Genomic DNA, 26,913 nt, shown 5'->3' on the forward strand with positions numbered 1-26,913 from the left:
CGATTGATTTAGGTAATGTTCAATGTGCCTTTGAATTTTGGTAACTTTGTTTAACAGTCTAAAAACTTAGGCAGCCGAGGGAAACCCAATCTCTTGCATGATAATTTTGGTTGCAAAGGGAATTGCATTACAACGCGATGCTTACTCTTTTAAGTCACAGGTCACATACCTCCGGCGATGTAGGACGGAAATATGAGCATCAATTTTTCTTTGTTTTGCCCGTCATCAGCCAATGTAACATGCCGGCCAATGTAGCCGAGGATAGGAGGAAAGGGAAAAGAAACAGAGAAGGCGAGTCAATAATGAATGTTGAGCTTCAACCGGGACGGAAGCCGAATCGAGAACAACAACATCAAAGCGTCACAGTTGGTAAAGATGTTTCAAGGACAACATACATAAATATTCCCATCATGCCTCGAGCAACGAACCACTCTACTCCTACGGCACAAAGGTTTCGACTCTATCTTCATCTATCTTCAACCAATAGGCATAGATTGGCATTGCTGACATTACAACCCTTGACCGCCTTCACCATGGTGGAGCAGTTGGGTGCTGTTGAACGCCCAAAGCCGCTTGCTTCCCTCCTCGCACCGAGCGGCGAAGAAGAAAATATCGCCTTGTTTCCTGCCGCCCACATGTCGACAAAAGCCGCTCCACAATTCTCCCCCCACCGACGTCGTTCTCCACCACTTTATCACTGCGCGTTTCCTCGAACACTAAGCAACCCTTCCATCATATAATACGCGCCTCTTCCCCCTCCCTCGTTCTCCCGCATCCCCTTTGGTTTCGCCTTGTGCATTCATTTTGATCCCCGTAGATGAGTTACTATGGTCAACAGCAGCCTCCTCCCCAAGGTACTCCCTCTTCCTCCTCTTATTAGCGAGAGGACTCTGTTTCAAGTAACTTCTAGAGATCACAGACTCTTCTAACACTCACTCTCACATACCATCGTACATCAAAACAAGAGTGTCGGATTACATCCCAACCCACACTAACATTGTTCCTCCTCCAATTAGCAGCCATCAGAACATGAGTGTCAAAGACAACAACAAAAAATGATTACTTAATGTCAAGCGTAGTGATATGCGTTCATCCTCCAACACTTGCACCCTTCCAATCCATGTATTAGCTAGTGATGATCTTACTGGTTTCTGTGGGTTGTGTTTTAACGTGCAGCTTACCCCCCACCACCCAGTGCTTACCCTCCCCCGGGGCAGACTTATCCCATGCCACCTCAGGTCGGCGATCCGGTGAAGGATGGAGCTGTCGCTGCGCAACCAGTCTCGGCAGAGACGCAGAGCCGAGGAGATGGCTTCTGGAGAGGATGGTGACCGCAAACGTTTTCTTCAAATGCTACTGAATCTATTTTGCTCCTTTGATCTGACTTTGACCTTCCTTTCCTGTTGCAGCTGCGCTGCGCTATGTTGCTGCTGCCTTCTTGACATGTGCTTCTGAGACCAGTGGAAAGGCAGCTGACCTCTCAATGCATACATCCCTTGAGCAGTTTTAAGTTCTTGTTTAGCTTATCTATGTAAATGTTGGACTTCATTGGGATGTAGGAAATCCTTGATGTGATCTCTACTGTTCTACGGTGACATGTACTGCTCAAGCTATTTGCTTGTTTTACTAGATGGGTATGCTTCAGATTGCTATAGAAGGTGGCTCATTGCAACTACATGAGGCGGATTACTTCGATACAGCTCAAATATGAACTTTGTGAGAATGAAATAGATGTACTAACTAGTGAGATTAAACCTGAATTCTTCTACAAAATCTGTGTGGGTAAAACGAAAAGAGGGAAAGATCAAAACTTTACCACTCTTTCAATTGGAACTCATGATCTGCACCAAGAATTCTCAAACCGAAAGATCAAACCTTTAGCGGCGGCGGAAGGATCAAACCGCGACCAGCCCTTCGCTCGGAGTTCATGAAACACACCACGAATCCCCGCCCACGCCCGCTTCACTTACCCATCGTCATCAGCCGCGTTCAGCATCGCTCCATCGGGTTCCACGCGCCGCTCTACTTCTTGACCAACGGAACCACCATATTTCCAGAACCCCAAAAAGGGAACGATTCGGAAGAGGGGATTCCACAGGGATGTCACAAAAGATCGGAGGCAATTCGGAGTCGATTCCCGGAATCTGACGCAGGGTTAGGGTTTCGAAAGAGCGAATGTGTCGGAGGCAGAAGAAGAGAGATTAATTTGCTCAGTTGAGGGCCTTCTATGTGTTAGGTTTGGGTCAAGCGTTGAGCTTATTGAGGGCCGTTGGATTGGATTGGATTGGGTTATTGATAGGTCTTAGTATTGGGCCGTGTTGGGCTTGAAGGCCTGCAAATAGCGGGAGAACCAGCAAACGCATGTGGGACAAAATCCACAGAACGAGGACACGTTAATACTACTACATAAGCCAAGAAAGTGTCTGTGGGAGGAGAGTGTCTGCGTGCTAGCTTTCGATCATGGCGTCCAGGTTGTTGTGGGCTCGCGGAGCCGCCTCCTACCTGAGGATCTCTACCTTCCATAGGGGCTTCTCCACTGGTAAATCTCCAATCTTGGTTCGATGTTCTTCTGGTTTTCCGCCTGTTTCGTTAGATCTTGGTCACGGCTTGTTCGAACGTAGAGATCTGCTGGTTTCGAGACGAAAGTTCGGATTTTTCTTGTTGTTTGCTTTTTCTGACGATTCGATCAGCCTTTACCCGTAAAACTTTGGATCATTTTGGTATTGCTGCGGTTTTGGGTGGCGGGATTGGTCTGTGTTTGTGGCTTTAGTATTCTTAGGTTTTTTAGGGTGATGGGCTTCCTTCATTTTTCACCTCTCTTTTTTCTCTTTTTTGTTGGTATTTTCCCTCGATTAACGTAGAAAGAGAGCAAAACAATTGTCTAGACGATAGGTTTATGTTGTCACCAATTTGTATTTGATATAGGTGGGAGGGAGTGAGCAAAGACATACTTGCTTCTAAGACGCTTACCCCCCTCTCAACTTCTTATGATTGAATTGTTATATATTGACTTTTTGGTCAGGTGGACTGATGAAGAGAGATCATTGAAGACCCTTGACACTTATTTCTTCATGATGTTCTACCGCAACATTTGTTTGTTCATTTACTTCGTCATTTAGATGTAAAATGGCATGTATTTTTCAGTAACTGCTGGACAGATCCATAATGAAGTTCATTAGTGTTGGGGCTTTTTACTTGAAGGGTTTTGGATCTCAATATAGTATTGGTTGCCAGATGTATCTAAGAAACATAAGTATAGAGAACTTATCTTGAACTTAATCATCTTTTCTTGCAGTTATTAAGGATCTGAAATATGCTGATACACACGAGTGGGTTAAAGTTGATGGCTCTTCTGCAACAGTAGGAATCACTGACCATGCTCAGGTAATTTTGTTTTCTGGATTAGTTCCTTAACGCCGTTCAACACGACTAATTGTCTCAAGAATGTGGAAGCTCATGGCCAGATTTTTTTTTCCCAGTTACCAGTTCTGTTTCTGTAGATACTATACTGATGTTATATTCATCTCAACTGACCAATTATTCTTCCTACTATAAACCTGGCTATTTTTCTGATTTGCAACAATTTCGTATGAGTATACAGTTTTGATGTGCGTACCTTTTACGAAACTCTATTTGTTATTTCCTTTCAGGATCACTTAGGTGATGTTGTATATGTTGAATTGCCAGAAGTTGGTGCCTCTGTTGTGCAGGGAAAGAACTTTGGTGCAGTTGAGAGTGTCAAGGCAACCAGTGATGTCAATTCTCCTGTTTCCGGGGAAGTGGTTGAAGTCAACACTGAACTAAGTGGTTCACCAGGATTGGTGAGTTTTCAACAAGTTGTTTTTTACCACTATTTTATCTTAGAAAAAAGTATATCTTCTCCTGGCTGTTACATTTAAATCATACAATTGATGGAAACCTCAATCAAGCTAATCTTACCATCGGGTTTTTTACTTTTTAAGCCTTTTTTCTTGCTTTATCTTACATAAGTGGCTTCCTTAGTTAGAAATGAGGAGTATGTATCCGAAGAAGTCACTACTACTCAACTAGAAATGTACTGAGGATATGAGAATCGAGAAGTGCTCAAAAGCCTTAGCAGATGAGCATAACTTTCCAGTTGGAAACTGCTAAATGCTGTCTTTAAAAATATTAAGGTTTTCCTCCTGGTGAATAGCTCATTCTGATGCAAAAGTAACTGAATTATTGAGATTGAAAAGGTTAAAAACATGCTGGAAATAATTTTCACATCCCACTAAATCCATTGGTTCTCAATGAAAACGACACTGCCAATTGATTGGAACTAAAGAGGGTTTCACTTGACCAACTGACTATGCAGCAGCTTTTACTCCTCTCTCCAACTGCAGTTGTCAGGTGTGTTTGGTCATATTCACCATATTGATGTTACAATAGAGCAGATTATTGTTGCATTGTGTGTCCATCAATTTCACACGTCATTCTGTAAATGTAAAATACATTTCCCTTCAGTTTCCACTCTCAGTTGAGATGAGCATGTGGATGATGTCAATAAATGGCTACACCAGACAGACTTCCGACCGTATTCACTTGTATAAAGCACAATTTTGATGCTATTCCAGTCTCACTGTTAGCTGAAGTGACAGCATATTGTGGTTGGCCAAGACCAAGTTGCCATGCAAATCCATTCTGTTCACAGGTTGATTTTGGTTCTATTATGTTGCACCATTTTCTTAGAAATAATGTGGAGGGAGAACTTCCTGATCTTAGGAAAGGTTACTCAAGTGACTTCAATCTATCCACCTCAATTGTTAGGTTGTATTCCTGTAATATGAAATAGCAACATGACAAAAAAAAAAGACAATTAGAAAAAATGTATAATTTGTCAACTGTTGAAGAATGATACACTTTCTTTAGCTCCTAAGAACTTGAAGTCCTAGAATGTTTTGGCAGGTAAAGATTAACTACTGCTAAACCTGGAATCCTTTACCTATAGAATAGAGAAAGCTTGTTGCCTGTCTTTGAATGGTTCATCTTGCTTTCGGTGGATTATGTGTCGATGCTTTGGAAAATCTGAACTCAAGGCAGTAGGTAAATTGGCTAATATTGACGCTGATAGCTGTCTTAAAGTTATGGCAATTTTCTTAAGGATTTGTTTGTAAAACGTATCGCAAACAAAGTCTTGGAGTATTACAAACGCTGATAGCTGTTGATAAATTTTGATGCCACTATTGAATGAAGCATATTATGATCAATCCAAGTCTTGGAGTTTGTTGGTGTCCATTGTTCATGCTTATCATACTTGCCCCTCTGTTAATATTCATGTCTTGCAGACTAATATAATTGCTTCATAAAACGACTCCTTCAAGTGATCGATGAAGAACATGTTGAGATAAATCTTTATCTTTTTAAAATAATTCAGGTCAATGCGAGGCCATACGAGAATGGCTGGATTATAAAGGTCAAAATGAGTGATACAGGTGAGTTGAATTCATTGATGGACTCCGAGGGATACTCCAAATTCTGTGAGGAAGAAGATGCCAAGCATTGAAGGATGTGTTGAATTTTTCTGGATCACTCACTGATGTTTCCATGTATCTGAAGGCTCGTTTGCCTCACCACTGCATTTCACTTCCCAGAATAAGCAGTAATTTTGCCTTTGAGATCTGTAAGACAATACTTGTCTTTTTGTGTTTGTGTGCACTCTATCCTCTGATCTCTCTTCAAGAAAAATTGAATGCAAAGTTGTGTTCGAGCTGCATGAGACTTGGATTACTTTGAACTTGCAAAGAGAGAAGGAATGCAATGACCAGTATCTGGTTGTCCTGGATATGAGTAAGGATGAAAGAGTGATCAATAGAAATATGGATTTGTTGGGACCTTAAATCTGACAGCATCCCAACATGGGACACTTAGATCAGCTTAGGCCTTAGGATCTAAAACATTATCCATAAAAGGAAAGTCGTCTGCATTACCTCATGACAAAAAAATTTCCTAGATACAAGCTTTTTTCCAATAAATATGAGAGTACAGAAATAGAATTGAAATCAAGCACAACAGGCAACATCACATTTGGATCTCAGATCTTGTGAATCAAAACAACATATCTATTAACTGGAAGAGAAAATGTGTTTGGTTACAGAAACAAGCACACTAGATGTCACTAAGCGCTTACACAGCAATAGGGGCAACAAAATTGGTAGAGATTCGGCGCTTTGAAGCTTTTTTCCCATAAATATGAGAGTACAGAAATAGAATTGAAATCAAGCACAACAGGCAACATCACATTTGGATCTCAGATCTTGTGAATCAAAACAACATATCTATTAACTGGAAGAGAAAATGTGTTTGGTTACAGAAACAAGCACACTAGATGTCACTAAGCGCTTACACAGCAATAGGGGCAACAAAAAAGGTAGAGATTCGGCACTTTGAAGCTTCAAAGATTCCTCCATGGATCTCACGGCCTATTTTTCATGTTTAATCCTCCAGTTATGAGCTGTCCGGGGTCTGCAAGCAATGCCCTCATAGTACACCGGCTGCAATTTTCCACTGTTCCACTCTTTGATAAACCCTGAAAACAGCTCCCTTGCTGCGTCCGACGATAGCTCAGAGAAATATATGCCTCTCTCTTCCTTCAACCAGGTCGCGAACTCATTGTTCTTGGCAAAATAGTCATCCTTGGAAAGCTCTTCAAACTTGATTTGCATAATGGAGAAAAAACAATCAGAGAGCGTAGTAATTCTGTGGTAAGCTTACAGTGTTATGTTGATGCAATTAACTTAATGGTTCGAATCAAATCTATAGGACCAGAGCCTTTCAAATCTATCTAGGTATCTTATACAACTTTGGTGTCAAAAAATTTATCCTTTTGTGGTGAATCAAACCTTTTAAGAACTACCGAAAACTCAGCAGTTCAGCTTAGACATGACAATATTACAAATTTATCGGCACACAGTCATCACATTCATTTGAAAGATGCCATCGACCCTAGGAATGTAAATGAGAAAGAGAAGAGAAAGCCGAAACAATCCACACCCTGCCAATGGTTCCCATGTGAGCAGCATAGATGACTATTTCTCATTTTTGATATACCTATGAAAAAGATAGCCCATATGAGCAGCATGGATGACTATTTCTCATTTTTGAAATACGTATGAAGATGATAGCCTTTTGTATCCACTGTCATTTCATATGCCATAGGCTAGAGTCAAATATGTTCTCCTGATAAGCTCTATGGTTCACAGTAAATTGCACTCCTCTAAGTTTTTATGAGGTCTTCAATGTGCCAATTCGTGTTGTTATGTCAGAATCATCTGATTCAAGTTGTCTAAACAATTTTGAATAAACTGAAAGCTTGAGGTCATTATTAGAAAGATTTGGACAAGAGATTGAGAGGTTAATATCACCGGTTTATATGATCCATGACTGTAACTTGAAGAGCAACATTGAAATCTAGAGAGGGATGCAATGGGTCTGCTGGTACGATGCTCTATCTATGTATGACCTTATGATACTGTCTAGATGATTGTGGACCAAAGGACCGAATTCTTCACTACAGTGGATCAAAATATAAGAAGATGAAACAGAAGCCATCAAGAGGCAAACAAAGAGCTTGTGACAAAAGAAAGGCAAGATACTTGAAAGCATCAAGGCAACAACATGCTAACAGAAGAAGATACTTTGAAAGGTAACTGGATATTATGTCACCAAAAATTAGAAAACAAGAGTAGTGGCACTACAACTGAGAAAATCATATTAGGGCAGAAGGAAAATAATTAAAAAAAAACAATTCATAGACAAGAAATTGGAAGAACAGAAAACTTATATTACCATAAACTGACAGAGAAAAAAAGTAACCATGATCAAGTGGAAGCCACATTAACAACCTGCATGGTTATACAACTAGTCCCTGCTACTTCGCTCGATGTTAGGAGCTTATTATGAAACACAGAAACTTTTCTTCTCGATAGCATCTTGTAATATAAGTTTGACATGGCAAACACAATGATTTGGCAGCAAAATTCAGATGTTAAGCAACCAAAGGCAACAGATTACATGAAAGAGCATCACAGTAGAGAGCCCGATAGTTAGATCCCTAACTCACTCAGAAATTGGAAGTGTTACCACCCATGCAACATTATTTCTACCTTTGGGAATCTAGTGTCTGGGTGGTGGGCTGCTGAATATGTATGACCAACACCAAAATTGGTAGTGGTTTCCAGATAGAGATATGTTGAAGGTACGTTGATTGTGCTTTTACCAAAAATCAATCTAAATGAGTTTACAATCCTCAAAAAAATTTAAGCGCACCAGGGTGTAGAAATCATTCGTATATCATCATCTTAAAGTTCTAGAGAGACGCAAAATATATGGTCCAAGATGTGGATGTTACATGTCAAACCACTAATACATGACCAGGGGCATGGATACTCAAATAGTAATGACAACTGACAATGACAACAAAAGCAAGGTGTTACTTCTACATTACTTTCAAATGGAGGAAGAATTGCTATACGATTCAGTAAAATAAGCAGCAGAACTGCTTCAAGAGATAAAAGGATAGTACTCACCGAACCCATCTCCTTTCTTCTACGCTTGTGCTTCTCCTTCGATTTCTTTTCTGCCAGAAGTAGATACAGTGCGAAAAGCAAATAAATTCTTAATCTTTAAAAGAAAAACAAGTCCAAATTGCCATACGAAAAATAACAACGAAAACACTTAACTACAGAGATGAATATTCCATCGTCTTCAAACCATCAAACCGAATCAAAATCAAAATACGTATCGAAACCCTAAAAAAGGGAAACTTTACATGTGAACATCAAGGAAAGGGCAACTCAACACGTAGAAAAAGCCCTAACAAGGAATCATATAATCCAAACCCCAACCTTTCCCATCACGACTTTTGGAATGCTCGGGCGACTCGTCACGCTTCTTCTCCTTCTTCCTCTCCTTACTACGACTCTCGTCCTTCCGGCTCTTCTTTTCCCGTCCGTCTCTCTTCCGGCGCTTTCGTCTCGTCTCCTCCTCATCTGGGTCGGGAAAAGGCCGATCAGATCAAAACCATCGTGAGATGAAAACAAAAGCAAGAAAAGTTGAGACTCTTATCCTCAGCTTCCAACCTAGCGAGGAAGGGGAAGAAGCAGGAGACCGAGAGTGCCGCCGTCGTCGCCGCGACTTCTCCTCGCCGCCCATGTCGTCCCCCGCTACCTCCAACCCAACCGATGCCGATTCGCGTGACCCAGGAGTTCATCTGGAAGCTCATTCTTCTCCAATAGACCGTACCGGGCTAATTTGGGCTTTAGCCCATTAACTCGGCCCAATTAATAACATCGACCCACATTAACTCAGACCGAACCGACCACATTTTTTATATTTTATATTTTATCATTTGCTTATATCTAATTTTACCCAAAATTATTATTATTTTATCCACCTAATTTATGTTTATTAAAATTCAATATGACTTCTATCTGTGTTTCATTTATTTCTTTTTTTTTGTTTCTTATACTATTTTTTATTTTTTTTTCTTTGACTATTTTAAACTGTAATTATTTCTTTTGGTAGACTAAATATTAAAAAACATGGACTCGGCAAGCTTTCCTATACATTAAAACTAATCATGTTTACATTCAAAAAGGGAAGGGAACTAATAATGTCACAGAGAGATCCTCGAATGATCTTTCTGTGAGCTTTGATTTCCTTGGAATGACAGAGCATGCAGTCGTGGAGGTCAATCATATCTGCATTGGAATGACAGATTTATGCCAATGTTGCATCTCTCTCTACCTACTTAGGACATGCAAACACATACACACACACATCATGTTGCATGCATGCAACTGTTCTTTCCAATCTAAGTTCATAAGCTAAGAAGACACAGAGAAAAGTTCACACCAAAGTCTAGGTTATATTATTTGCCATATAAGAGAATTCTAGCTAGGAAAGTGAAGGCTCGTCTTCCTCCTCGTCGTTTCTTCTGCTGAAGCTTCAGACTCTGCCAAAGACCATGCAAGAGATCAAGCCAGTGGAGCCAAAGAGTTCCACAGAAACCCTAATGCAGTGACTCAGTATCAAGATGCTTGGAGCTTTGATTACCACAGCTGCAGGTAGTGTCCCTGGAAGGTGGCCTCCTGCAGGTTGGGCTGCGTCGGCTGCAGCCGGAAAGCGTGCATTTGGGGCGACAACTGCAGCAGGTTCCGCGACGGCTCCTCGGCGTAGAGGTGGCCGAAGTGTTCCAGCATCGGCACGTCCCCCACCTTGTGCTCCATGGCCACCACCTGCTGATGCTCCATCGCCGCCTGATGCTCCGCAAGCTGCCGTCAACCGCCACCGGAAAATTTTAGCAGGAGAACATATCTATATCCACGAAGACAAAGGTAGAGCCGCTGCATGTCTAGCATAGACTGCTCACCACGCGGCAGAGATAGTTGTGCTCATCTTCCAAAATGTGCTCCTGTCAGGAGACGTACACTTAGCGGGAGGAAGCCAAATGCTGGTCCATCTAGCTGAGAACTTACCTTGCGACGCAGATTCTCCAGTTGTTGGTGCAGCAGCTGATGCTGGAGGAAACAGTAAGAGAGAGAGAGAGCACTAATTACACAAAGCTTGACTTCATTGGAAACAGCAAGAGAGAGCACTTGGGAGATTTGGTGAGACAGCAAAAGACTTGAGGATTATTTGTCCTTTTTATTTTCTTTTTGCTCGATTTTATCTTGTCTCTATGATTTCTTTATGGAGATTTTGATGCATTGAAAGATTCTCATGAATAATCACAAACCACACATCATGACAATCATGAAAAGTTGCTGTACTTTGGTTCCAATAGATTCTCAGTTCTTCCCTTTAGGTTTCTTCTGCCCATGAATCATACTGTATTGTTTCAGAAAGCTCAAAACCTCTTTCCAATCTAATTATTCCTAAGCTCATCATTTAGTAAAACAATTTAAGCTTATGCATACAATATATATATATATATTAAGCACTTCGATGCAAAAGTATCAGTGAAGAGGCACAGATGAATACTTCAAGCTAGCATTTGGAGGTGTGTTTTCAGTACTATTTGTCTCACAATCAGCAAAATGAGTCAAAAATATTGCACTAATCTGCTAATCTATGCTCATCAAAGCTAATAAAAGAATAAGTTCATCACGGCAAGGAACAAAACCAAGACATAAGATTTAGTAATTGGTCTCAAAATCAGCAAAATGAGTCAAAAATCTTGCACTAATCAGCTAATCTATACTCATCATCAAGGCTAATAAAAGATTTAAGTTTGTCACACTGAGGAACAAAACCAAGCCATAAGATGGAGTAATTGGTCTCGCAATCAGAAGAATGAGTCAAAAATCTTGCACCAATCTGCTAATCTATGCTCATCAAAGCTAATAAAAGAACTAAGTTCACCACGGTGAGGCACAAAACCAAGCCATGAGACTCAGTAATTGGTCTCACAATCAGCAAAATGAGTCAAAAGTCTTGCACCAATCTGCTAATCTATTACCTTCAAGAAGGATGTTGGTTTAGGTGATAGAACACATTACCTTCCTTGCTCGAACCTTGTTGACAGAGTACTCTAACTGTTCTTCGAGTTGATTCACTTCATTCAAAGTCAACGAAGCCAAGTCTTCCCCGGTGAACTGCCTCATGCTTGCCTGGAGCTTATCGTTCTCGTCTCTCATCCTCGATATCTCACAAATGATTTGCTTAAGTGGAAACATAGAATGAAGTATGAAAGCTGAAGCAACTGATCACCAATCAGGTGGGGTGGAAGTCATACCTGCTGACTGTTGATCTCCTCAAAATGAGTGTTGGTGACTCTCTGATACCGTTCGATGAGTTGTCGCATGCTGCAAATTGAATTGTTTAGGAGCTAATTATGCATCAGAGTAAGATGCTAATATGTGATATATATACATATATATAAAGATAACTTTTCCCTATACGCTTATCAATAAATTTGATGTTTTAGTGTGTGTAGTAGAGATGACTATTCAAATCTGTCATCCTTCTGTTCATTTAGGGTTATTTGAGACAAAAATCCTAGAGATCTTTTGCTAAACAGTTCATTTCAACTTTGGTGAAAGGAGATTAGAATAGAAACTCAGAAAACAAAGCCAAGAAAGAGAGTACAAAAGGTAATTTCTGATAGTAATCGATTCATGATGCCATATATTGGCGATTTTTTTGGATATAGCAATAGCAAGAAGTTTCAATAAACGTCTGATCCAAAATTTAAGCTAAAACCAAAGGAAACAATGTTGTTATTGCTGTGTGAATCAAATGAAGATTGATGATCATATCATATGACTTTTTCTCCTGTACTGTTCATGCAAGCTTCACCTTAACATGTTTGTGTTTGTACATCAAAATGATGAGGCAGCGGGCATAAGGCATAGAAAGAGTGTGATTCAAAGAGACAAAAGAGAAGAGAAAGCTTATATAAGGTCGAGTGTGCAGTAAAGAAAAACAGGAAACTAAGATAAGAATGTGTATAATTCCCTTCCTCAAATTTGTTCTTGAAAATTAAGGGCATATTTTTGCATACAGGCGAAAGGAAGATGATAGATACATTTCTCATAGTCAGAAGAATCGATGCGATCATTAGGTTTAGCCAGAAGAATTAATGCAAATGCTATGTATTAGATGGTATCGGCATCATATGAGAATTTATTTCCATCGTTATTTTTTTCTAAGTATATCCAAAAAAATGAGAGTATAATTCAATTTGGAAAGCAAGACTAATGCCAATATATCTCATCCAAAACCACCCATGAGAAGATCAAGACAAGCCTCTGATCGAACTTGGAAGCAAGCAATGGGCAAAGACAGAAAACTGGATTTCCAAGATAAAGAAAATGAAGGTTGCTGAACATAAGACATAATAACCTTAATGTGACAGAGGAAATGAACTGCAACAAATATATGGGAAAGACATTTAGTATGATCTCAAGCTCAGACTAAAAGTTATATACTTCTCTTCTGTTCCTTTTGTTTTTTTGTTTGTCCCTTAGAAGCTATCATACTATTACTACATCTCAAGAAGAGAATTCAAGAGAGAAGAAAAAGATGATTCGTGAGAGTAAAAGAGCTTTCATATGCATATATACCTCAAATGTGGACTGCAGTATTCAAACAGCTTGCCGGTGCTGGAGAAGATGATGACTCCAACCTGTGCATCGCATAGTATAGCAAGCTCGTTTGCCTTCTTCAGGAGCCCTCCTCGCCGCTTGGAGAAGGTGACTTGGCGGTTTGTTGGGTTCTCGATCCTCTTGATCTCTATCTTTCCGCGACCCATGGAAGCTAATTTTGCTGAATCCTCTCTTCTTCTGAAAGAAAAAAGAAACAGGAAACGAGTGCAGTCATCCTTCTTTGCCAGCTGAAAATTTGCAGGTTTAAGGTTGCAGAAACCAACTACAAGAGATTAAATAGAAAAGAAAGGTTCAAACTAGAAAACAAGCTGAAGTTGGATCTCGTTATGCTGTCATCGAAAGTAGAAATTTTCGTTTGAAGCATCAAATGATACTTCTTTTTTCTTCTTCTTGAGATCAAGGTGATGCAAGAAGGTCTCCACAGAAAAAGAGGTGAGAAGAAGAGGAAGGAGTATAAAGAGAGAGAGAGAGAGAGAGAGAGAGAGAGAGAGAGAGAGAGAGGCAGAAAAAAGATGGGTTTTTTGAGTTTACCTGCTGAGAGACTTGCTTGTAGACTGAGATGTAGGGAGAGAATTATATAGGTGTAGCCTCTACAGGCCTTTGCCGTAGGGAGAGAATAAACCTCACAGCCTCCTAAATATGAATCCTTTGACGACCAGCTAATTACTTCCTCCTTTGAGTTTTGCTGTTAATGTAGATCTTACCAGCGCATGTTACATGAAACTTGCTTTGTGATCTCATCTTCCTTCTCTTTTACCATCACCAAGGTCATATCTGCATCCACAGGCAAGTGATTGAGTTCAAACACATGTCCAGCATTGCCATCTTGGAGAATTAGCAGGAGAAGAAGAATGATGTGTGCTAGGGTTCGCAGTAATTCCCTGAGAACTCCATGTCCTGGTTGCATGGCCATCAAAGTGGAGCATGAAGAGAACGTTGTTGTGGACTGTTAACTGCCTCTGACCTGGTGGCCCTTCCCCTTCTTGGTATTCTTCCCTTCTATGTGAACATGCAATGCTTAGGAAACTAGGGTTTTGCCTCAAGGGGAAGGATGTGGAATTAGACAGCTGAAACCTCGACTCAGATAGGAAACAGACAGACAGTCACAATTCCTCATAAATATATACTGTGTGCACATGGGTGGTGTTCGTCTAATGCCTTCTGCCCACTCGAGCACTTTCCTTCTTCAGCACCCAAGACTTTGATGTCAGAAAGTTTCAAGGTTTCACACATCACACTCCTCATCATCATCATCATCACCACCTCCGATGACCTCTCTTCCAAAACTTCATGCAATGTGCATAGTATTTGATTGTGTATGATCCATTTCTCGGAAGCTGAATTTTGTATTTCATTCTTACAGTCTCACAAGATAAATATAGAGAATCAAGGGATGCCTTTCCTTAGCAAAGTACTCGACCGGATGATGATCATTAATAGCATTGTTATGGATAAACAAGTAGCAGTTGTCTCAGCTAATGAGTAAATCAGCTTAATGTTGGTTGGTTGACATCTGATGGTTTTAGTGAGAGTGGTACTTCTAGATAAAGATTTGTAATCCCTTCAAAAATGTTGTTGATCCCTTTACTTGGTTTGAGGATGAACACATCCTCCTAGTGTTACTTGGCTGAGAGCTAAATGTGAGGATTAATGTCTCCACTAATTAGTGTTCCATCTTAGTGTTGGTTGTTTAATTCTGTGCAGCTACTTTGTTCTCGACATCTGGTAATGCGATTGAACAATGATAATTATAGATGGATTTGAAGATTCATTCCTCCAAAATGACCTGAAGACTTCCACTCAGAGATGTATTGAGTAAAAGAAATTGGAGGGGATAGTTTGTGTGCCATTTTGAGCTCTGTTTTCTTCTAGTCATAAATATCTGAACAATATCATTTCTGTAGATTTCCATCTGCTTTGCTTGTAGGGTTGGTGTTGATCATGTGATTTATATTTCCAGGGTATGTATATGAAATATATTTATATATATTCATCAATAGTTTCGGAAGCATCCCAAGTAATAACTTGGGTAACTCAATTGGACTGTTCTTTTAGCTCAGCTTATATACTTTTTATTTTTGGGCAGCAAAATTTCACTGATCATGTTATTACTTGTTCAGTGTTCTTGTCATGCAGATGATCACAGGCCAGCAGGGAAAAGCAATCCTCATATTTTGCTACATTTAGCAGATCACATGCAATTGAGGTTTGGCTTGTGATCTGCTTCAGATTTCTCAAAGTTGTACTTTGCCCATAGATTTCTGCAACCCAACTCAGAAGGCAAAAAGGCACATAATTAGTGGTTTCATCTGATGAAACTTCCACAGATAACTGTGTGAGTCTGTGTGTAAACCATAATGAGTTGTATTGCTCATTTCAAGAATGTAAATGACTTGGAATAAGCATTGTTATGGAGGCAAACAACAATTCGATCAAAGACCCACAAAAAGAAAGGAAGAGAAATCTGTGATTAGTGTTTGACACTTACTTGACAGCAAAGGTCTAAGCTTGTTCCGTAATCTTCAGTGATGACAAAAGGAAATTGATGGGAAGATGTGTTTGCAGGTTGCTTGAGCAAGGAAGCATCTGATCACCGGTTGTTTGATCATCTTTGTCAGCCTCTCTTTACATGTCATGAGTCATCCATCTGTAGGCGTCAAAGAACATGATTAGCTTCCTGTAAAGGAAACCTATTGTTAGGGTTTTCTGTCATCCACCAATCCCTCCCCTCCTCCTCCTTCTCCTTCATTCCCTTTCTCGGGCGCCATAATATCAATCTCTGCAACTCTACTTTCCAGTAATGGCTGCCCGAACAACTACTACTCGCCATTCATTGAACCACGCAATCACTACTGCATGAGTCCTCACTCCAGAACTCAACCACCACCACCACCACCTTCTTTGGTCTTTGCAACATATCTTGAAGTCGTCGGTGATCTGTGATCAGATCAATGGCGAAATCAACACTCTATGCATACTCGGTTAAGGCAATTGAAGCATTAGAAACAAAGGAGCTGATTCCATTGCACACTCATCTTCTGCTACTGCAGCTTAATTATATTGTATTATACATGATATCTCTAACACTGCATAATGTTTATTGCTTCTAATTTATGTCGAACTGAGTTCAAATTAGGAAAGAATCAACAAGGCTAAACAATTTTGTAATCTACTAAGAAGAGAGTACAGTAACAAATTCCATGTTTCCTCCTATGTGATTGATCATGCGACCGTTGTGATGTCAAACTAGTCGTAATAAGTTTCCAGAAAAATAATGGAACTCAATGTTAGAGATTTGACTCCTACACAAGCAAAATATAAAGCTAAACATGGGCGAGGAAAAAAGATCAATTAGAAAACTTGGTAGTACAAACAGAAGATTATGATTTGTCTCCAAGTGCAATTATGATTTGTCTAGAATTAGGTACAAATAAAACCCAGAATGTATGTAATTGTAGAAAGTTACTTTCGAAATTTTGATATGAGAAATCTCAAGGGATGATGTTCGGAAATCATTGCGTGGTAGTATATATCAAGCATCAAGCTTCAGACATACGAGCATATCGTGAATAACAGAGGCACTGCTACCGACTACAGTTTGCTGCTTGGGATGATGACAGCTGAATTCCTCGATTTCTTCTCCACGACCCTTGATAACTTTCTTACTTCTTCCTTGGCAATGTACCTAGGGCGGCTCAACCAAAGTCCTCCATCGACAACCACCGTAGTCCCATTCACATATTTGCCTTCAAAATGTAGTGAACAAGGTCAAATGTAAAATTTTGCATATATATGAAAAAGTAGCAGGTCTGTAGATGGAAAAAAATTTACAAGATTTTTGAACAGCATTAGATGAATTGTAGAATCAAGGATAAAGAGAAGTGCTAGAAAGGGGAAGCTTTTACATATCGATCTGGCACACAGAGCCAAGCAGTAAACAGACTGAATGTTGATTCCCATAGTACTACAACATTGATGTTACATAGAGGGGTCTAAACGTAGAATATAAAAAAATATACTTTGCTCGTAAAAACATGATATGATGGAATAAGGAAGATGACATTATCAAAAAGGCTTTTTAATTGAACATTTAGATTCTTGTGAACTATCAGTTAACAACTATTATTTACTTTGACGGTACATGACATCAAGACCAATTTTTAGCCATCCTAGGATGAAAGTAACCTATCATTAAATTATATATATTGTCCTATAGATAGCGAGTCAGTCATAAAATGGTAATAGATAGCAAGTATATGCATCATACTTTTACAACACGCTAAGATAATATGTGCAGGAATTATGAAGATAAGTGTTTGATCAAAAGTGATTTGACTTTTATATATACTGCTAAAGATATGAAGGCCACTTAGACTTTCAAATCCTTGTCAATAACCAGCTCAGCCACCATAAATAAAATCGGTTGTACATTTCTAGAAGAAGTTTGCTTAGACAAGGCAATATAATATGTAAAGCACTGACATTTTATCAGTTAATGAGCAAACCTTCACAGATCCAAAAGTAACCAAAAGACAAATCACCAACGCACTTTTCCCAAATATCTTCTGACCTTATCCACAAAGAGTTTCAGATGATTTTTGGTCAATATGGATGCATGACTTTCATGCACCCCAGATATAAAAGAAATTGAACATCATAGAGCAGCAGTACATGAGGCATTCCACACTAGGGACAGATGGCTAGCTAGCTATCCTGAATACTAGGAGAAAATAAGGAATGATTGTACATTTTTTCTGGTATTGGGAATAGCACCTATATTGTAAAAACACATCTCCATGTTCTGAGCAAACAATGTTAGCTTGCAAGAAGGGTGCAGGACTGATTTTGAAACTGAATCAAGCCTTTTCATGAAGCTATTACTCAAGCATTCTAAGAAAAGACAGTCAGGAAGAATATGGTACAATACTATGGTGGAGTAAGAGCAGACAGGATAAATATCTTTCTTGTTCACTTGTAGCATTATGCTGATTGAGGAAAAATTAGGATGCAGGTCAGATGGGATAGGTGACAGCATACACAGGCTGGTTGATGGCATGCTAGGGGTGCGATGCATATATATGGTCTGGTTAAAACATCATCCAGAAAATGAAACGACAGTTCCACAATAACATATATAAAGCACATTCAATGCTATATGTCTTTATAACAAATCAAGTGAAGTATACTATGGCACAAAGTTTAGATCTTAACCATTTGGAAAAACTGTATGGCATCCTAGCAATATTACAGTGTAGATTTGTTCGATGGCACAGATCATTTGCTCAATGTCAAAAAATTAAAGATGTCAGCTAACTTGGTTGGTAAAGACTTTGGCAGTATATCGTAAGATCTTGCGCTCGAATCCTGCCTGTCACTTACCCTTTGCACAGAAAAAAAAAAGGGTCAAAAGGCTAAACCATAAAAAAACAGATGACCCATTCGCACAAGTCTTTTGCCAGTGTCAGTGGATACAGAGTCCAGCATTCTGCAGCACTGATGTTGTCATTGTCCTATGGTAAACAAAGTTGCTGTTTCTTCCTAATACCAGAAGTTTTAGTGACTTGGATCATGTATAGGTGTACAGAGAGATATAATGGATGATACTTGAACCACCCAGTAAGATCGACTACTAAAATGACTGACACATGTATAAATTTGCAAAAGCAAAGTGATGTAGGGAAACTATAGGACAAGAGAAAAGAATGAAGAGAGAGAGAACGAAAACTCCTTCAGCCAAACATAAGCATTCCAAGTATTTGTTCTTCCAAAGGTTAGAACATCAAAGAATCAGGACTCATGCTACTTCACAATGTCAGTTCTAACACCTCAGTAACTACTCCAAAATTATCTAGATCATCTCTAGTTATACACATGGTACTATGATAAAAGAAAAGTTATACCTCTGGCTACCACCAATAATCATGACTTCTTTCACATAGCTGTCAATTATGACACATTTATTTTAGTCATCAAACACTATATCCTCTAATATTAGCCATGGTTTTTCAATCGCTAGGCAATTGGGCAGGGGAAAGGAGTGAGAGTGCTGCACATGACTGGGGCCCACTTTGTCTTCGGCCACACAATTCCATTATACATAATAAAGATATTTGCCATAAATAAATTCATTATAATGAGCATAGAACCATCCCTACCACACAAAACTATCTTTCATGTCCTCAAAGATAAGAATAACAGAAGGGTAATAAGAATAAAAAATTACAATCAACAACAAAAAAAATGACAAACCTGCATCAGAAGCCAAATATAGGGCAGCCATCGCAATATCCCATCTCTCCCCCAGCTTATACAGAGGCCCAAGTTCACTATAATTGTTCTGCATTTCTTCTGGTGCAAGTTTCCTCATTCCAGGAGTGTCTCCTATTGGTCCTGGTGCAATGCCGTTGACCCTTATACTGTAATCAGTTCCCCATTCTAGGGCTAATGACCTTGTGATACTGTCAACTGCCGCCTATTGATAAAGGGCACAAGTCACAGAGAATGTATGAAAATACACCAAAATGTAGAAACTTGTTAACAATACCTTGGCTGCAGATACATGAATCTGGTACCAAGAAGCCGTGTAGTGCAAAGTTGCACTAATATTCAGAATAATGCCACCTGCAGATGGACCCTTTCCAGGTCCTCCCTTTTTTAGATACTTCAGAGCTTCATGGCACATTGTGAATGTCCCAACAGAATCAATGTCCATAACTGGAAAAGTCAAATTACAGTACAACCATGAATTAGTATTTACCAAATCTAGCAGCTTTATCAGCAAGAAATTCATGTGTAAAACAATCACAAAACCGTAATCTAATGAATATAGAGAAATTTATAATGTTTTTCATTATCAAATGAGAGACTCTGTCCAAAAGACACTCTCCGCCAACAATTCCACCAAGAATTTGACTTGAATGCACACATGTTAATGGTGAAAGTTGCTATTGATCACATCTATTGCGTATTGCACCGAAAATGCCAAAAAAAACAGCTACCTGTCCGAAAACCATTAGGTGACAAATCCTCTGGTGACGCAAGAAAATTCCCTGCTGCCCCATTGACAAGAATATCAAGCTTCCCAAAATGCTTAAACGTCTCTTCCACCACCCTGGCGGCATCTTCCTGCTTACGAACATCCCCCTCAACACCAATCGCCTGCAATCATATCAAGCTTATATAGCTCAGTATATTGCAGATGATGACATATTTAGACCCAACAAAATAGATCAGTGGTTTTGCTTGATCTGTAGCTATCCTGTAGTCCGAAGTCTGAAGAATAATCAAAAGAAAGGCGGGCCAAACTGGCCTTCCATTTCCTCAAGAAAAGCAGCATACAGGCAACGCTCGTCTCAAAAATTAGACAAAATAATCCCAAGACGCAAGCAACGACTGCATCAGTGCGAAACCCTCCAGGGAATCTCCCCAATTTTTACAAAGACGGAATCTTTGATACAGGAATAGATAAAATAGGAGCAAAATGGCAGAACAGACCACGCGATCGATGACAGAAAAAGAGCTTCAGAAACTACGAAAGCTAGACGTTTCAACAAACAATTAGGAATAGACGAACAATCCAAACAAAAGATTAAATCTTTTGGATGAGCGCAGGGGGGTTCACCCGAATCCCCTCGGACCGGAGGGCGGCGACGGCCGCGTCGACGACCTGGCGGCGGCGGCCCATGATGGCGACGGCGGCGCCATGCCTGCCGAACTGCGTGGAAATCTCTAAGCCGATCCCGGAGCCGCCTCCGGTTATGAGAGCCACCTTCCCATTTAGGACATCAGCCTTGAAAGGAGACTCCATCGCTGCTCTCTTCCCCTGTCTGTGTCAGTTTGAGCTTTGCAGAATGCAGATTGTCAAGGGCCTTGATTTCTTCGTGGTGGAGAATGGTCAAGAAGAAAAAGCATGCCAATCACGTGACCGATACAAATCTTGCCAATTAACATGTCTCAGCGACACACAATCTTCGAGTAATATGTTTAATAAGCTTCCCTCATTTATAATCTCACAAATATTTAAATATTTTTAAATAATAATAATAATAATGTCAGACCACATCATGAAGACCAATATAAGTGTGATTCATTGTAAGTAATCCACACCATTGGGGATAAATTAATATGATATCTTCACAGGCAATAATTATTTAGCCTATATCGATCGATCAGGGTAAAATCTGTAAGGCAATTTTGACAGAACATTGTGAGCTACTCAAAGTCACCTAAACGAAATGAATAATTAGTTCGATCCTCCTACTTCACAGTCTGTGAACGGAAGAGATGAAATCCATCACATCTGGAATCCATGAGAAACTAGTAATATACTCAGGTGAAGACACAAGAGGAGCTTTTCATTTTCATCTTGGCACAGAACACAGTTTATTGCTGCTGAGCAAACTTCCACTGAGGTCTACTAACAACGATCTTAGCAACCACTTGGACAATTGACGCATTAGAAAGAGTACATGCCACTCGACTGGACATTCCTCTTAACATCCAAACCGATGACAAAACATATGTTAGCTTACTCACCATCTGGTACCTGCTGTTGCTGTTGTGCCGATTGCTGCTGCACTGGAGGCTGCTGCCACATGTAAGCCACGGAAAGAGGCTGCTGAAAAGGATACATAGTCGCAGCAGCCACTTGATCTACAGGCTTTCCCATCATCATCGCAGGGCCCGGCACCTGCGACGGTGCTGGCACATAGTAATAAGGAATTGAATCAGCAGGAGCGCCTACAGCAGGAAACGCAGCTGTTGCAATCCCGATACCGTCGTCCTTCAACTCATCCCTGGGAACTATATCGACCAAGAAGTCGAATATGTCAGTTCTGGTAACAGCAGAAGCAATGTCATTCTTCTGTAGTGTTCTCCTCTTATTTTCTTCAGTATGGATCCATGACCTGAGCGTCAGTTCCAGTATAAATATTTCACATGCCTTGGCAAAGACCACAGGGACCTCAGCTGAGATCATACGAACATCCCCATCAGCCTTCATGATCTTTTTTATCCGGGCAAGGGGTAGGCTGTGGTTCTTGAAATCCGTAGTTTGTTCTATCTCCAACGTCTGGTTGGCCCAGAAGGCTTGGAGCTGTTGGTGCTGCTGGTGGTGGAGCTGTTGGACCTGCTGATAGGCAAGCTGATGCTGGCTTGCAAGATTGGCTGGGTTAGTAGGATATGCTGAGGTCATTTGTGTTGGGGGAGGTACAGCACCTGTCACTGCTGGATCTCCAGTAACCACCGCAGCCCGTTGATACGTTGGTGCAGCATATGCTGTTTGGGCAGCACCAGAAACAACTCCAATTACAGGGCGAGATGGTTGTGTTGACTGTTCCATGATCACAGCACTCTTCACTTTCCACTACAGGACTGCGCCAAACATGACTGGGAAAGAGATACGGAGATGATATATATTAATTAATGACCGATAGCCAATAGTTAAAGCATCTCCTATCAAATCCTGCAGACAATCAAACAAGAGTAAAGTAAACAAAACAAATCTTCAACAGTATGATTTTTTTTTTTTAAATAAAATGCTGTAATTTATTACTAAACTTCAGAAGTTCCAGTTTATGATACTGCATGACTTAGAACTCAGAATAGTATATAAAAGCTATGATGTCTGTAGCATGGATCCTACTTCACCATCGAGCTCAATGGTTATATACATTTCGTCCTACGTTACTCCTGCTTATCTTCCTCAGTTTGGTTGTGCAGACACAAAAGCCACCCAGGTAGGGGATTTCAGAATATGCATCTGCAGTTACATACTTCTATCAGAAAGTTCACTGTTAACTAATTCTGCTCGAGCTGGCTTTGTTGCCTAATTCAGCACTGTAAACTAATCCACAATTACATTCACCATCGAGATGGCTTTGTTGCCTTACTCAGCTCTGCTTTTTCTGACAGGAATGTCTAGAAAGTTCATATAAATGTTCACCGTTAACTAAGAGTTCAAGACAATAGTAGAATTCATTATTTCCTAAACCACCAATACTGCACTGTCCCTGTTTTGTCTAACATAAGAAGAATCCTAGCAAAAGCACTTGAAGAAGCATCCTCAGTGATAAGAACAATGTCAGTGGAGTTGATGCAATTTCTTTCATGATTTTAGGCAGGTTTCTTGTCACTAAACAACTTCATCAAACAAAATTGAACATATGACATGAGATTGCAGCCTCCGCTAGCGTTAAATAAGCAGTATAACTTCTTTTACCCCTACAATGTGGTCGTAGAATTATCAACTTTACTGACCAGATTTTTGGAGTCCATTTTTAAGTTAGTTAAATCAAGAATGGCAATCATGTAACAATGCTGGAACCTATCCAACAACCCCAAAAAAATATCTACACAATTTCTTGTGTGTTTTGACTTAATTAAAGGAAAATTTGAAAATTCAGAGCCCACTAAAGCAAAAGCATAAAGGACTCACTCCTAATACCAGTGCACATATTTTATGGTGCTTAAAATTAACTCCAGAATTTTGTGTAAACTATAAATATGAATAAAATAATATTTCAGAGAAGAACAAACTATAATTCCATGCAAGTCTTAAAGTTACAAGTCATTTTGTAGTTTCTTAACTCAATAAGAAACTTGGAAGTTTGAAGATTATATTGTCTTGTCCTTGTGATATGATGAATAAATTATCAGATTATGGTGGCACAAAAATAGTATGTTTTTGAGATTTAATTCTCATTGAAGACTAGAATAAGGCATTTCACAATCCTGATTTGTGGTATTCAAACCCATGACAACTCAGTTAAAACCACAGCCAACGCGAGTTCCCCTCCCATCCACACCCCCAAAAAATGTTCAAACAAATTCCCAAATCACAAAGGTCTGGAAGTCATCAGCATCAAGATGAACATTTCTGCTTTGCATTAAAATAGGGAGACTCTACCCTATGGGTCAAGCTTTTCCTTCTTGATTAGAAATCTCCTGCAGTGGCAGGATTAGAAATGTATAGTAGCCCATGTAGGATCTTTGAAATTCACTTCCTCATTTCCTTCTCCTCAAGCTATGAAGGGCAATTGACAGACGCTGAGGCTTGCTGCCTATCAATGTAAGACATGAGACAGATGCATCAGACATGTACATAAGCATATCCAATGTGTATCTGTGCAGGATACATGTCCAATACAAACTAGCTCCCAAATTCCATGTCCGTGCTCCATAGGCTTAACCATGTAGTCTTTATATTATAACTTGTATGTCAGATGATGTTATGATTTCCTGCTTGCTATCTTGGTGATTAAAGAGGATGTCCACCTCAATGTTCCTCCACTTGGTTTCACCAATACTACAATAATATCTACCCACCCCCTGGTTGGGAGAAAGAAAAGAATGGGCACACACACAAACAGATAAAAAGGTAGGTAGAGAAACCAGCCCTCTAATTGTGGCCACTGAGAAACCTTATGATATTTGAAATTATAGGTAAGTTATGCATGCTGCAGAAAAGGAAGCTTGAATACCTTTCATGAAGACATGAACATAAGGTTTTTCCCGTTCTTGCGGTAGAAGAGACTATGGAACAAGGAACATGTGAAAATGCATCAGGACTACAAGCAAAAAAAACTCCATGCTGCAGAAATTAGAAAACTTGAAGGTACTAACATCTGAACAGTCAATTACGCCAGCAATATTGTATTCCTACCCTCAAAACAAAGGAAATTGTCAACATTTCAGCTACTAAGTTCAATTAACCAAAAGCTCCTGCCACTCAAATCGAAAATATTATATCATAGATTCAAACAATATAGATAGGTAATGAACTTTTTGGTGCAAAGAGAAACAAAAGTAAATAAACTTTCCAACACAGAATCATATTGAAACCGAAAAACAGAAAGCCCAAGAGAAGAATTTAGATTCTCCCTAGAGAAATTCAAGTATGTCAAGAAACTCTCAATGATATAACAGTCGTACCACATTGTAATCCTTATGAATCATTACTGAAGCAATGTTCTTGAGAGGATAGTACAACTGTCTCTGTTCAGGTAAACATGAGCTTCTATAGATCATTTTTTTCCCTCTCTCAGTTCTCTCTTTCCATACCTATGATATACTTAAACGCCAAACTAACTTTAAAGCAGTGTCTACTATGAAACAGGCTACTCATATCTCTATTGCACAAAAAGGGCCACATATGCTACAAAACTTGCATATAAATCCTCTGTTTTCTTTTTCTTGTTTGTGTGTGTGATTCTCCTGCCAGAGAGGACCTGAATCCTACCATTCTACAGGAAAGAGATCCAGGAGCTAAGAATAGGGCCACCAATTACTTAGCAGAAGTTTGCAGCCATTATTAAGGAATTAGGAGAGACTGCATAGCAATGAATTTCTCCATAATCACTCTAAAGAGAGAGGCCTAAGTGACACTTTTTTCGTAATTATCTGAATCATGAAACCTGACTTCATTGTTTCGAATATCGAAGCGTCAAAATGATCCCTTGAAAGATTCTCAGAGGTGACAAATTTACATTCAGCATTCTTTCCCAAGCTCTAATGTTTTATAGATGAGTCCCAAAACGAGCCTCCACCTTCAAACTGTAAAGAACATGGTTACAAAGCTAAGTTCATCACTCTTTTTATTAAACTGAATGTGTATGTTTCACAAAGTCTTTTTTTTTTCTTTTTGCATAAATTGACAGCTCCCAACTGCTCCAATTGAGGCATTTAACAGTTCTTCGAAATCAAAGCTAACAATTTTTCTCAAAACTGAGGCTCAGAAAAGTTCATGATAAAGCAGAAATTATGAACAAAACCAGCAACGGATTGGTATCCAAAAGGATAAAAAGATCTGCTTTATCGATTAACACATGAAATGAATTCGAAGACGAATGAAACAAGAACGAGATTCACTCCTCACCCGCGAAGTCATACTCAACGGGTTACCCACGAAGGCTCCGTCGTTCCCTGCAAACCGAACGTAACGAAGTCACTAACTTCGTGCATTGAAACTATTTTACCTTGTCCAAACGAGGAGTCGATTGAATTCTAGAACAATGAACTGCGAACTGAAATTACTACGTTCGACCCAAACCGTACGAATTCGTGACACAACACTCGACAGCCAGAAAATCTGAGGCACGGAGATCGAACAGACAAAGAGACAAAGATACAGAACCCTAAATTGAACAAAGATGATCCAATTTCTCCTTTCTTTCACCAACCTGGAAGAAGGCAGAGGTAGCGCTCGAGTTGACCTTGGAAACCCTAGAGAGAGCGACCGGCGAAAAAGAATACATAGAGAGAGAGCGCGCGCCTCAATCAGCAATGACGACCCACGTTTCGACCGGGACCAATTTACTTACACGTGGGGATATGGTATTGGTTGGTGGTCAAGGAGAGAGGTGGTGTCGAAGGTCGACTTTGGTGCGTGCGGTCTCTCATCGACCGAAAACGACGGTTCGAGGTCAGATGGCAGTTGGGGTAATTATAGAGAAGTGTGGGGGTTGATGGAGACGTGTTGGTCGTCCTCTTGTCGTCAACGGTCTCTACGTTCGAAAGAGCATTACAACACCACGTTGTCATTTTGCTCTGTTGACACGTGTTCAAGGTTTTTCAATTATTCCGTTATTTTTCTCACCAGTGTCTTTTTTTTTTTATATCCTCAAAATACCTCTTTCTGATACATAAAAAAAATCTCATGATGTGTATTTTTAAGTCCATAAAATGAGTCAATTCATTACCATGTCAGTTACAAGATTTTTAAATATGGTTATATTATTTTTACTATCTTAAAAAAAAATACTATAACTTTATTCATTATAAATGATAT

At 39.7% G+C, this 26,913-nt stretch overlaps 6 protein-coding genes across 18 annotated transcripts; 2 read left to right on the forward strand and 4 right to left on the reverse strand.

Moving 5' to 3' along the window:
• Positions 1-279: 279 nt before the first annotated feature.
• Positions 280-1,695, forward strand: LOC103979010 (protein CYSTEINE-RICH TRANSMEMBRANE MODULE 9). The gene is made up of 3 exons (XM_009395001.3): positions 280-854; positions 1,177-1,327; positions 1,410-1,695. Exons 1-3 carry the CDS (start codon positions 818-820, stop codon positions 1,453-1,455), a joined length of 234 nt encoding a protein of 77 aa, XP_009393276.2. The 5' UTR covers positions 280-817; the 3' UTR covers positions 1,456-1,695.
• A 686-nt stretch (positions 1,696-2,381) lies between these two features.
• Positions 2,382-5,734, forward strand: LOC135630485 (glycine cleavage system H protein 2, mitochondrial-like). Its single transcript, XM_065137701.1, has 4 exons — positions 2,382-2,539; positions 3,296-3,384; positions 3,651-3,821; positions 5,396-5,734. Exons 1-4 carry the CDS (start codon positions 2,461-2,463, stop codon positions 5,522-5,524), a joined length of 468 nt encoding a protein of 155 aa, XP_064993773.1. The 5' UTR covers positions 2,382-2,460; the 3' UTR covers positions 5,525-5,734.
• Positions 5,735-6,275: 541 nt separating this feature from the next.
• LOC135630469 (style cell-cycle inhibitor 1-A-like) lies at positions 6,276-9,238 on the reverse strand. Its single transcript, XM_065137699.1, has 4 exons — positions 9,099-9,238; positions 8,865-9,008; positions 8,547-8,596; positions 6,276-6,671 (listed from the first exon to the last, which is right to left on the reverse strand). The coding sequence occupies exons 1-4, from the start codon at positions 9,169-9,171 to the stop codon at positions 6,441-6,443; spliced, it is 498 nt and encodes a 165-aa protein (XP_064993771.1). The 5' UTR covers positions 9,172-9,238; the 3' UTR covers positions 6,276-6,440.
• A 446-nt stretch (positions 9,239-9,684) lies between these two features.
• Positions 9,685-13,805, reverse strand: LOC135630453 (MADS-box transcription factor 29-like). The gene is made up of 8 exons (XM_065137698.1): positions 13,659-13,805; positions 13,086-13,304; positions 11,756-11,825; positions 11,520-11,681; positions 10,497-10,538; positions 10,391-10,432; positions 10,075-10,292; positions 9,685-9,973 (listed from the first exon to the last, which is right to left on the reverse strand). Coding segments are annotated over exons 2-8 (723 nt in total). The 5' UTR covers positions 13,274-13,304; positions 13,659-13,805; the 3' UTR covers positions 9,685-9,972.
• Positions 13,806-16,491: 2,686 nt separating this feature from the next.
• Positions 16,492-21,075, reverse strand: LOC135630516 (peroxisomal 2,4-dienoyl-CoA reductase [(3E)-enoyl-CoA-producing]-like). Its single transcript, XM_065137702.1, has 5 exons — positions 20,749-21,075; positions 20,126-20,285; positions 19,672-19,841; positions 19,377-19,599; positions 16,492-16,873 (listed from the first exon to the last, which is right to left on the reverse strand). The coding sequence occupies exons 1-5, from the start codon at positions 20,932-20,934 to the stop codon at positions 16,719-16,721; spliced, it is 894 nt and encodes a 297-aa protein (XP_064993774.1). The 5' UTR covers positions 20,935-21,075; the 3' UTR covers positions 16,492-16,718.
• A 385-nt stretch (positions 21,076-21,460) lies between these two features.
• LOC135585236 (nuclear transcription factor Y subunit C-4-like) lies at positions 21,461-26,432 on the reverse strand. Of its 13 annotated transcripts, none has more exons than XM_065137714.1 (4): positions 26,306-26,355; positions 26,002-26,048; positions 24,608-24,659; positions 21,461-22,514 (listed from the first exon to the last, which is right to left on the reverse strand). In XM_065137714.1, exon 4 carries the CDS (start codon positions 22,465-22,467, stop codon positions 21,655-21,657), a length of 813 nt encoding a protein of 270 aa, XP_064993786.1. In that variant the 5' UTR covers positions 22,468-22,514; positions 24,608-24,659; positions 26,002-26,048; positions 26,306-26,355; the 3' UTR covers positions 21,461-21,654. The 13 variants fall into 13 exon arrangements, with proteins under 13 accessions (XP_064993786.1, XP_064993778.1, XP_064993785.1 ...); XM_065137706.1 differs by having other exon boundaries at positions 21,461-22,590; XM_065137713.1 differs by lacking the exon at positions 26,306-26,355 and adding an exon at positions 24,750-24,848 and having other exon boundaries at positions 26,002-26,295.
• Between the last annotated feature and the right edge of the window lie 481 nt (positions 26,433-26,913).

The sequence above is a fragment of the Musa acuminata genome, chromosome BXJ1-3 (assembly GCF_036884655.1).
Source record: "Musa acuminata AAA Group cultivar baxijiao chromosome BXJ1-3, Cavendish_Baxijiao_AAA, whole genome shotgun sequence".
NCBI classification, from domain to species: domain Eukaryota; kingdom Viridiplantae; phylum Streptophyta; class Magnoliopsida; order Zingiberales; family Musaceae; genus Musa; species Musa acuminata.

Excerpts from the sequence above, each read along its gene's own strand:
- LOC103979010 (XM_009395001.3), top strand. The coding sequence starts at position 818 with ATGAGTTACTATGGTCAACAGCAGCCTCCTCCCCAAG. Across the intron at positions 855-1,176 it reads ACAGCAGCCTCCTCCCCAAG|CTTACCCCCCACCACCCAGT; the intron begins GTACTCCCTCTT and ends TTTAACGTGCAG. Across the intron at positions 1,328-1,409 it reads GATGGCTTCTGGAGAGGATG|CTGCGCTGCGCTATGTTGCT; the intron begins GTGACCGCAAAC and ends TTCCTGTTGCAG.
- LOC135630469 (XM_065137699.1), bottom strand. The coding sequence starts at position 9,171 with ATGGGCGGCGAGGAGAAGTCGCGGCGACGACGGCGGCACTCTCGGTCT. Across the intron at positions 9,009-9,098 it reads TTCTTCCCCTTCCTCGCTAG|ATGAGGAGGAGACGAGACGA; the intron begins GTTGGAAGCTGA and ends TTCCCGACCCAG. Across the intron at positions 6,672-8,546 it reads GAAGAAAGGAGATGGGTTCG|TTTGAAGAGCTTTCCAAGGA; the intron begins GTGAGTACTATC and ends ATGCAAATCAAG.
- LOC135585236 (XM_065137704.1), bottom strand. The coding sequence starts at position 22,467 with ATGGAACAGTCAACACAACCATCTCGCCCTGTAATTGGAGTTGTTTCT.
- LOC135630516 (XM_065137702.1), bottom strand. The coding sequence starts at position 20,934 with ATGGAGTCTCCTTTCAAGGCTGATGTCCTAAATGGGAAGGTGGCTCTC. Across the intron at positions 19,842-20,125 it reads ACCTAATGGTTTTCGGACAG|TTATGGACATTGATTCTGTT; the intron begins GTAGCTGTTTTT and ends TGACTTTTCCAG. Across the intron at positions 19,600-19,671 it reads TTCATGTATCTGCAGCCAAG|GCGGCAGTTGACAGTATCAC; the intron begins GTATTGTTAACA and ends CTTTATCAATAG.
- LOC135630453 (XM_065137698.1), bottom strand. The coding sequence starts at position 13,273 with ATGGGTCGCGGAAAGATAGAGATCAAGAGGATCGAGAACCCAACAAAC. Across the intron at positions 11,682-11,755 it reads AGGAGATCAACAGTCAGCAG|CAAATCATTTGTGAGATATC; the intron begins GTATGACTTCCA and ends TTTCCACTTAAG. Across the intron at positions 10,433-10,496 it reads TGGAGAATCTGCGTCGCAAG|GAGCACATTTTGGAAGATGA; the intron begins GTAAGTTCTCAG and ends GTCTCCTGACAG.
- LOC135630485 (XM_065137701.1), top strand. The coding sequence starts at position 2,461 with ATGGCGTCCAGGTTGTTGTGGGCTCGCGGAGCCGCCTCCTACCTGAGG. Across the intron at positions 2,540-3,295 it reads CCATAGGGGCTTCTCCACTG|TTATTAAGGATCTGAAATAT; the intron begins GTAAATCTCCAA and ends CTTTTCTTGCAG. Across the intron at positions 3,822-5,395 it reads TAAGTGGTTCACCAGGATTG|GTCAATGCGAGGCCATACGA; the intron begins GTGAGTTTTCAA and ends AAAATAATTCAG.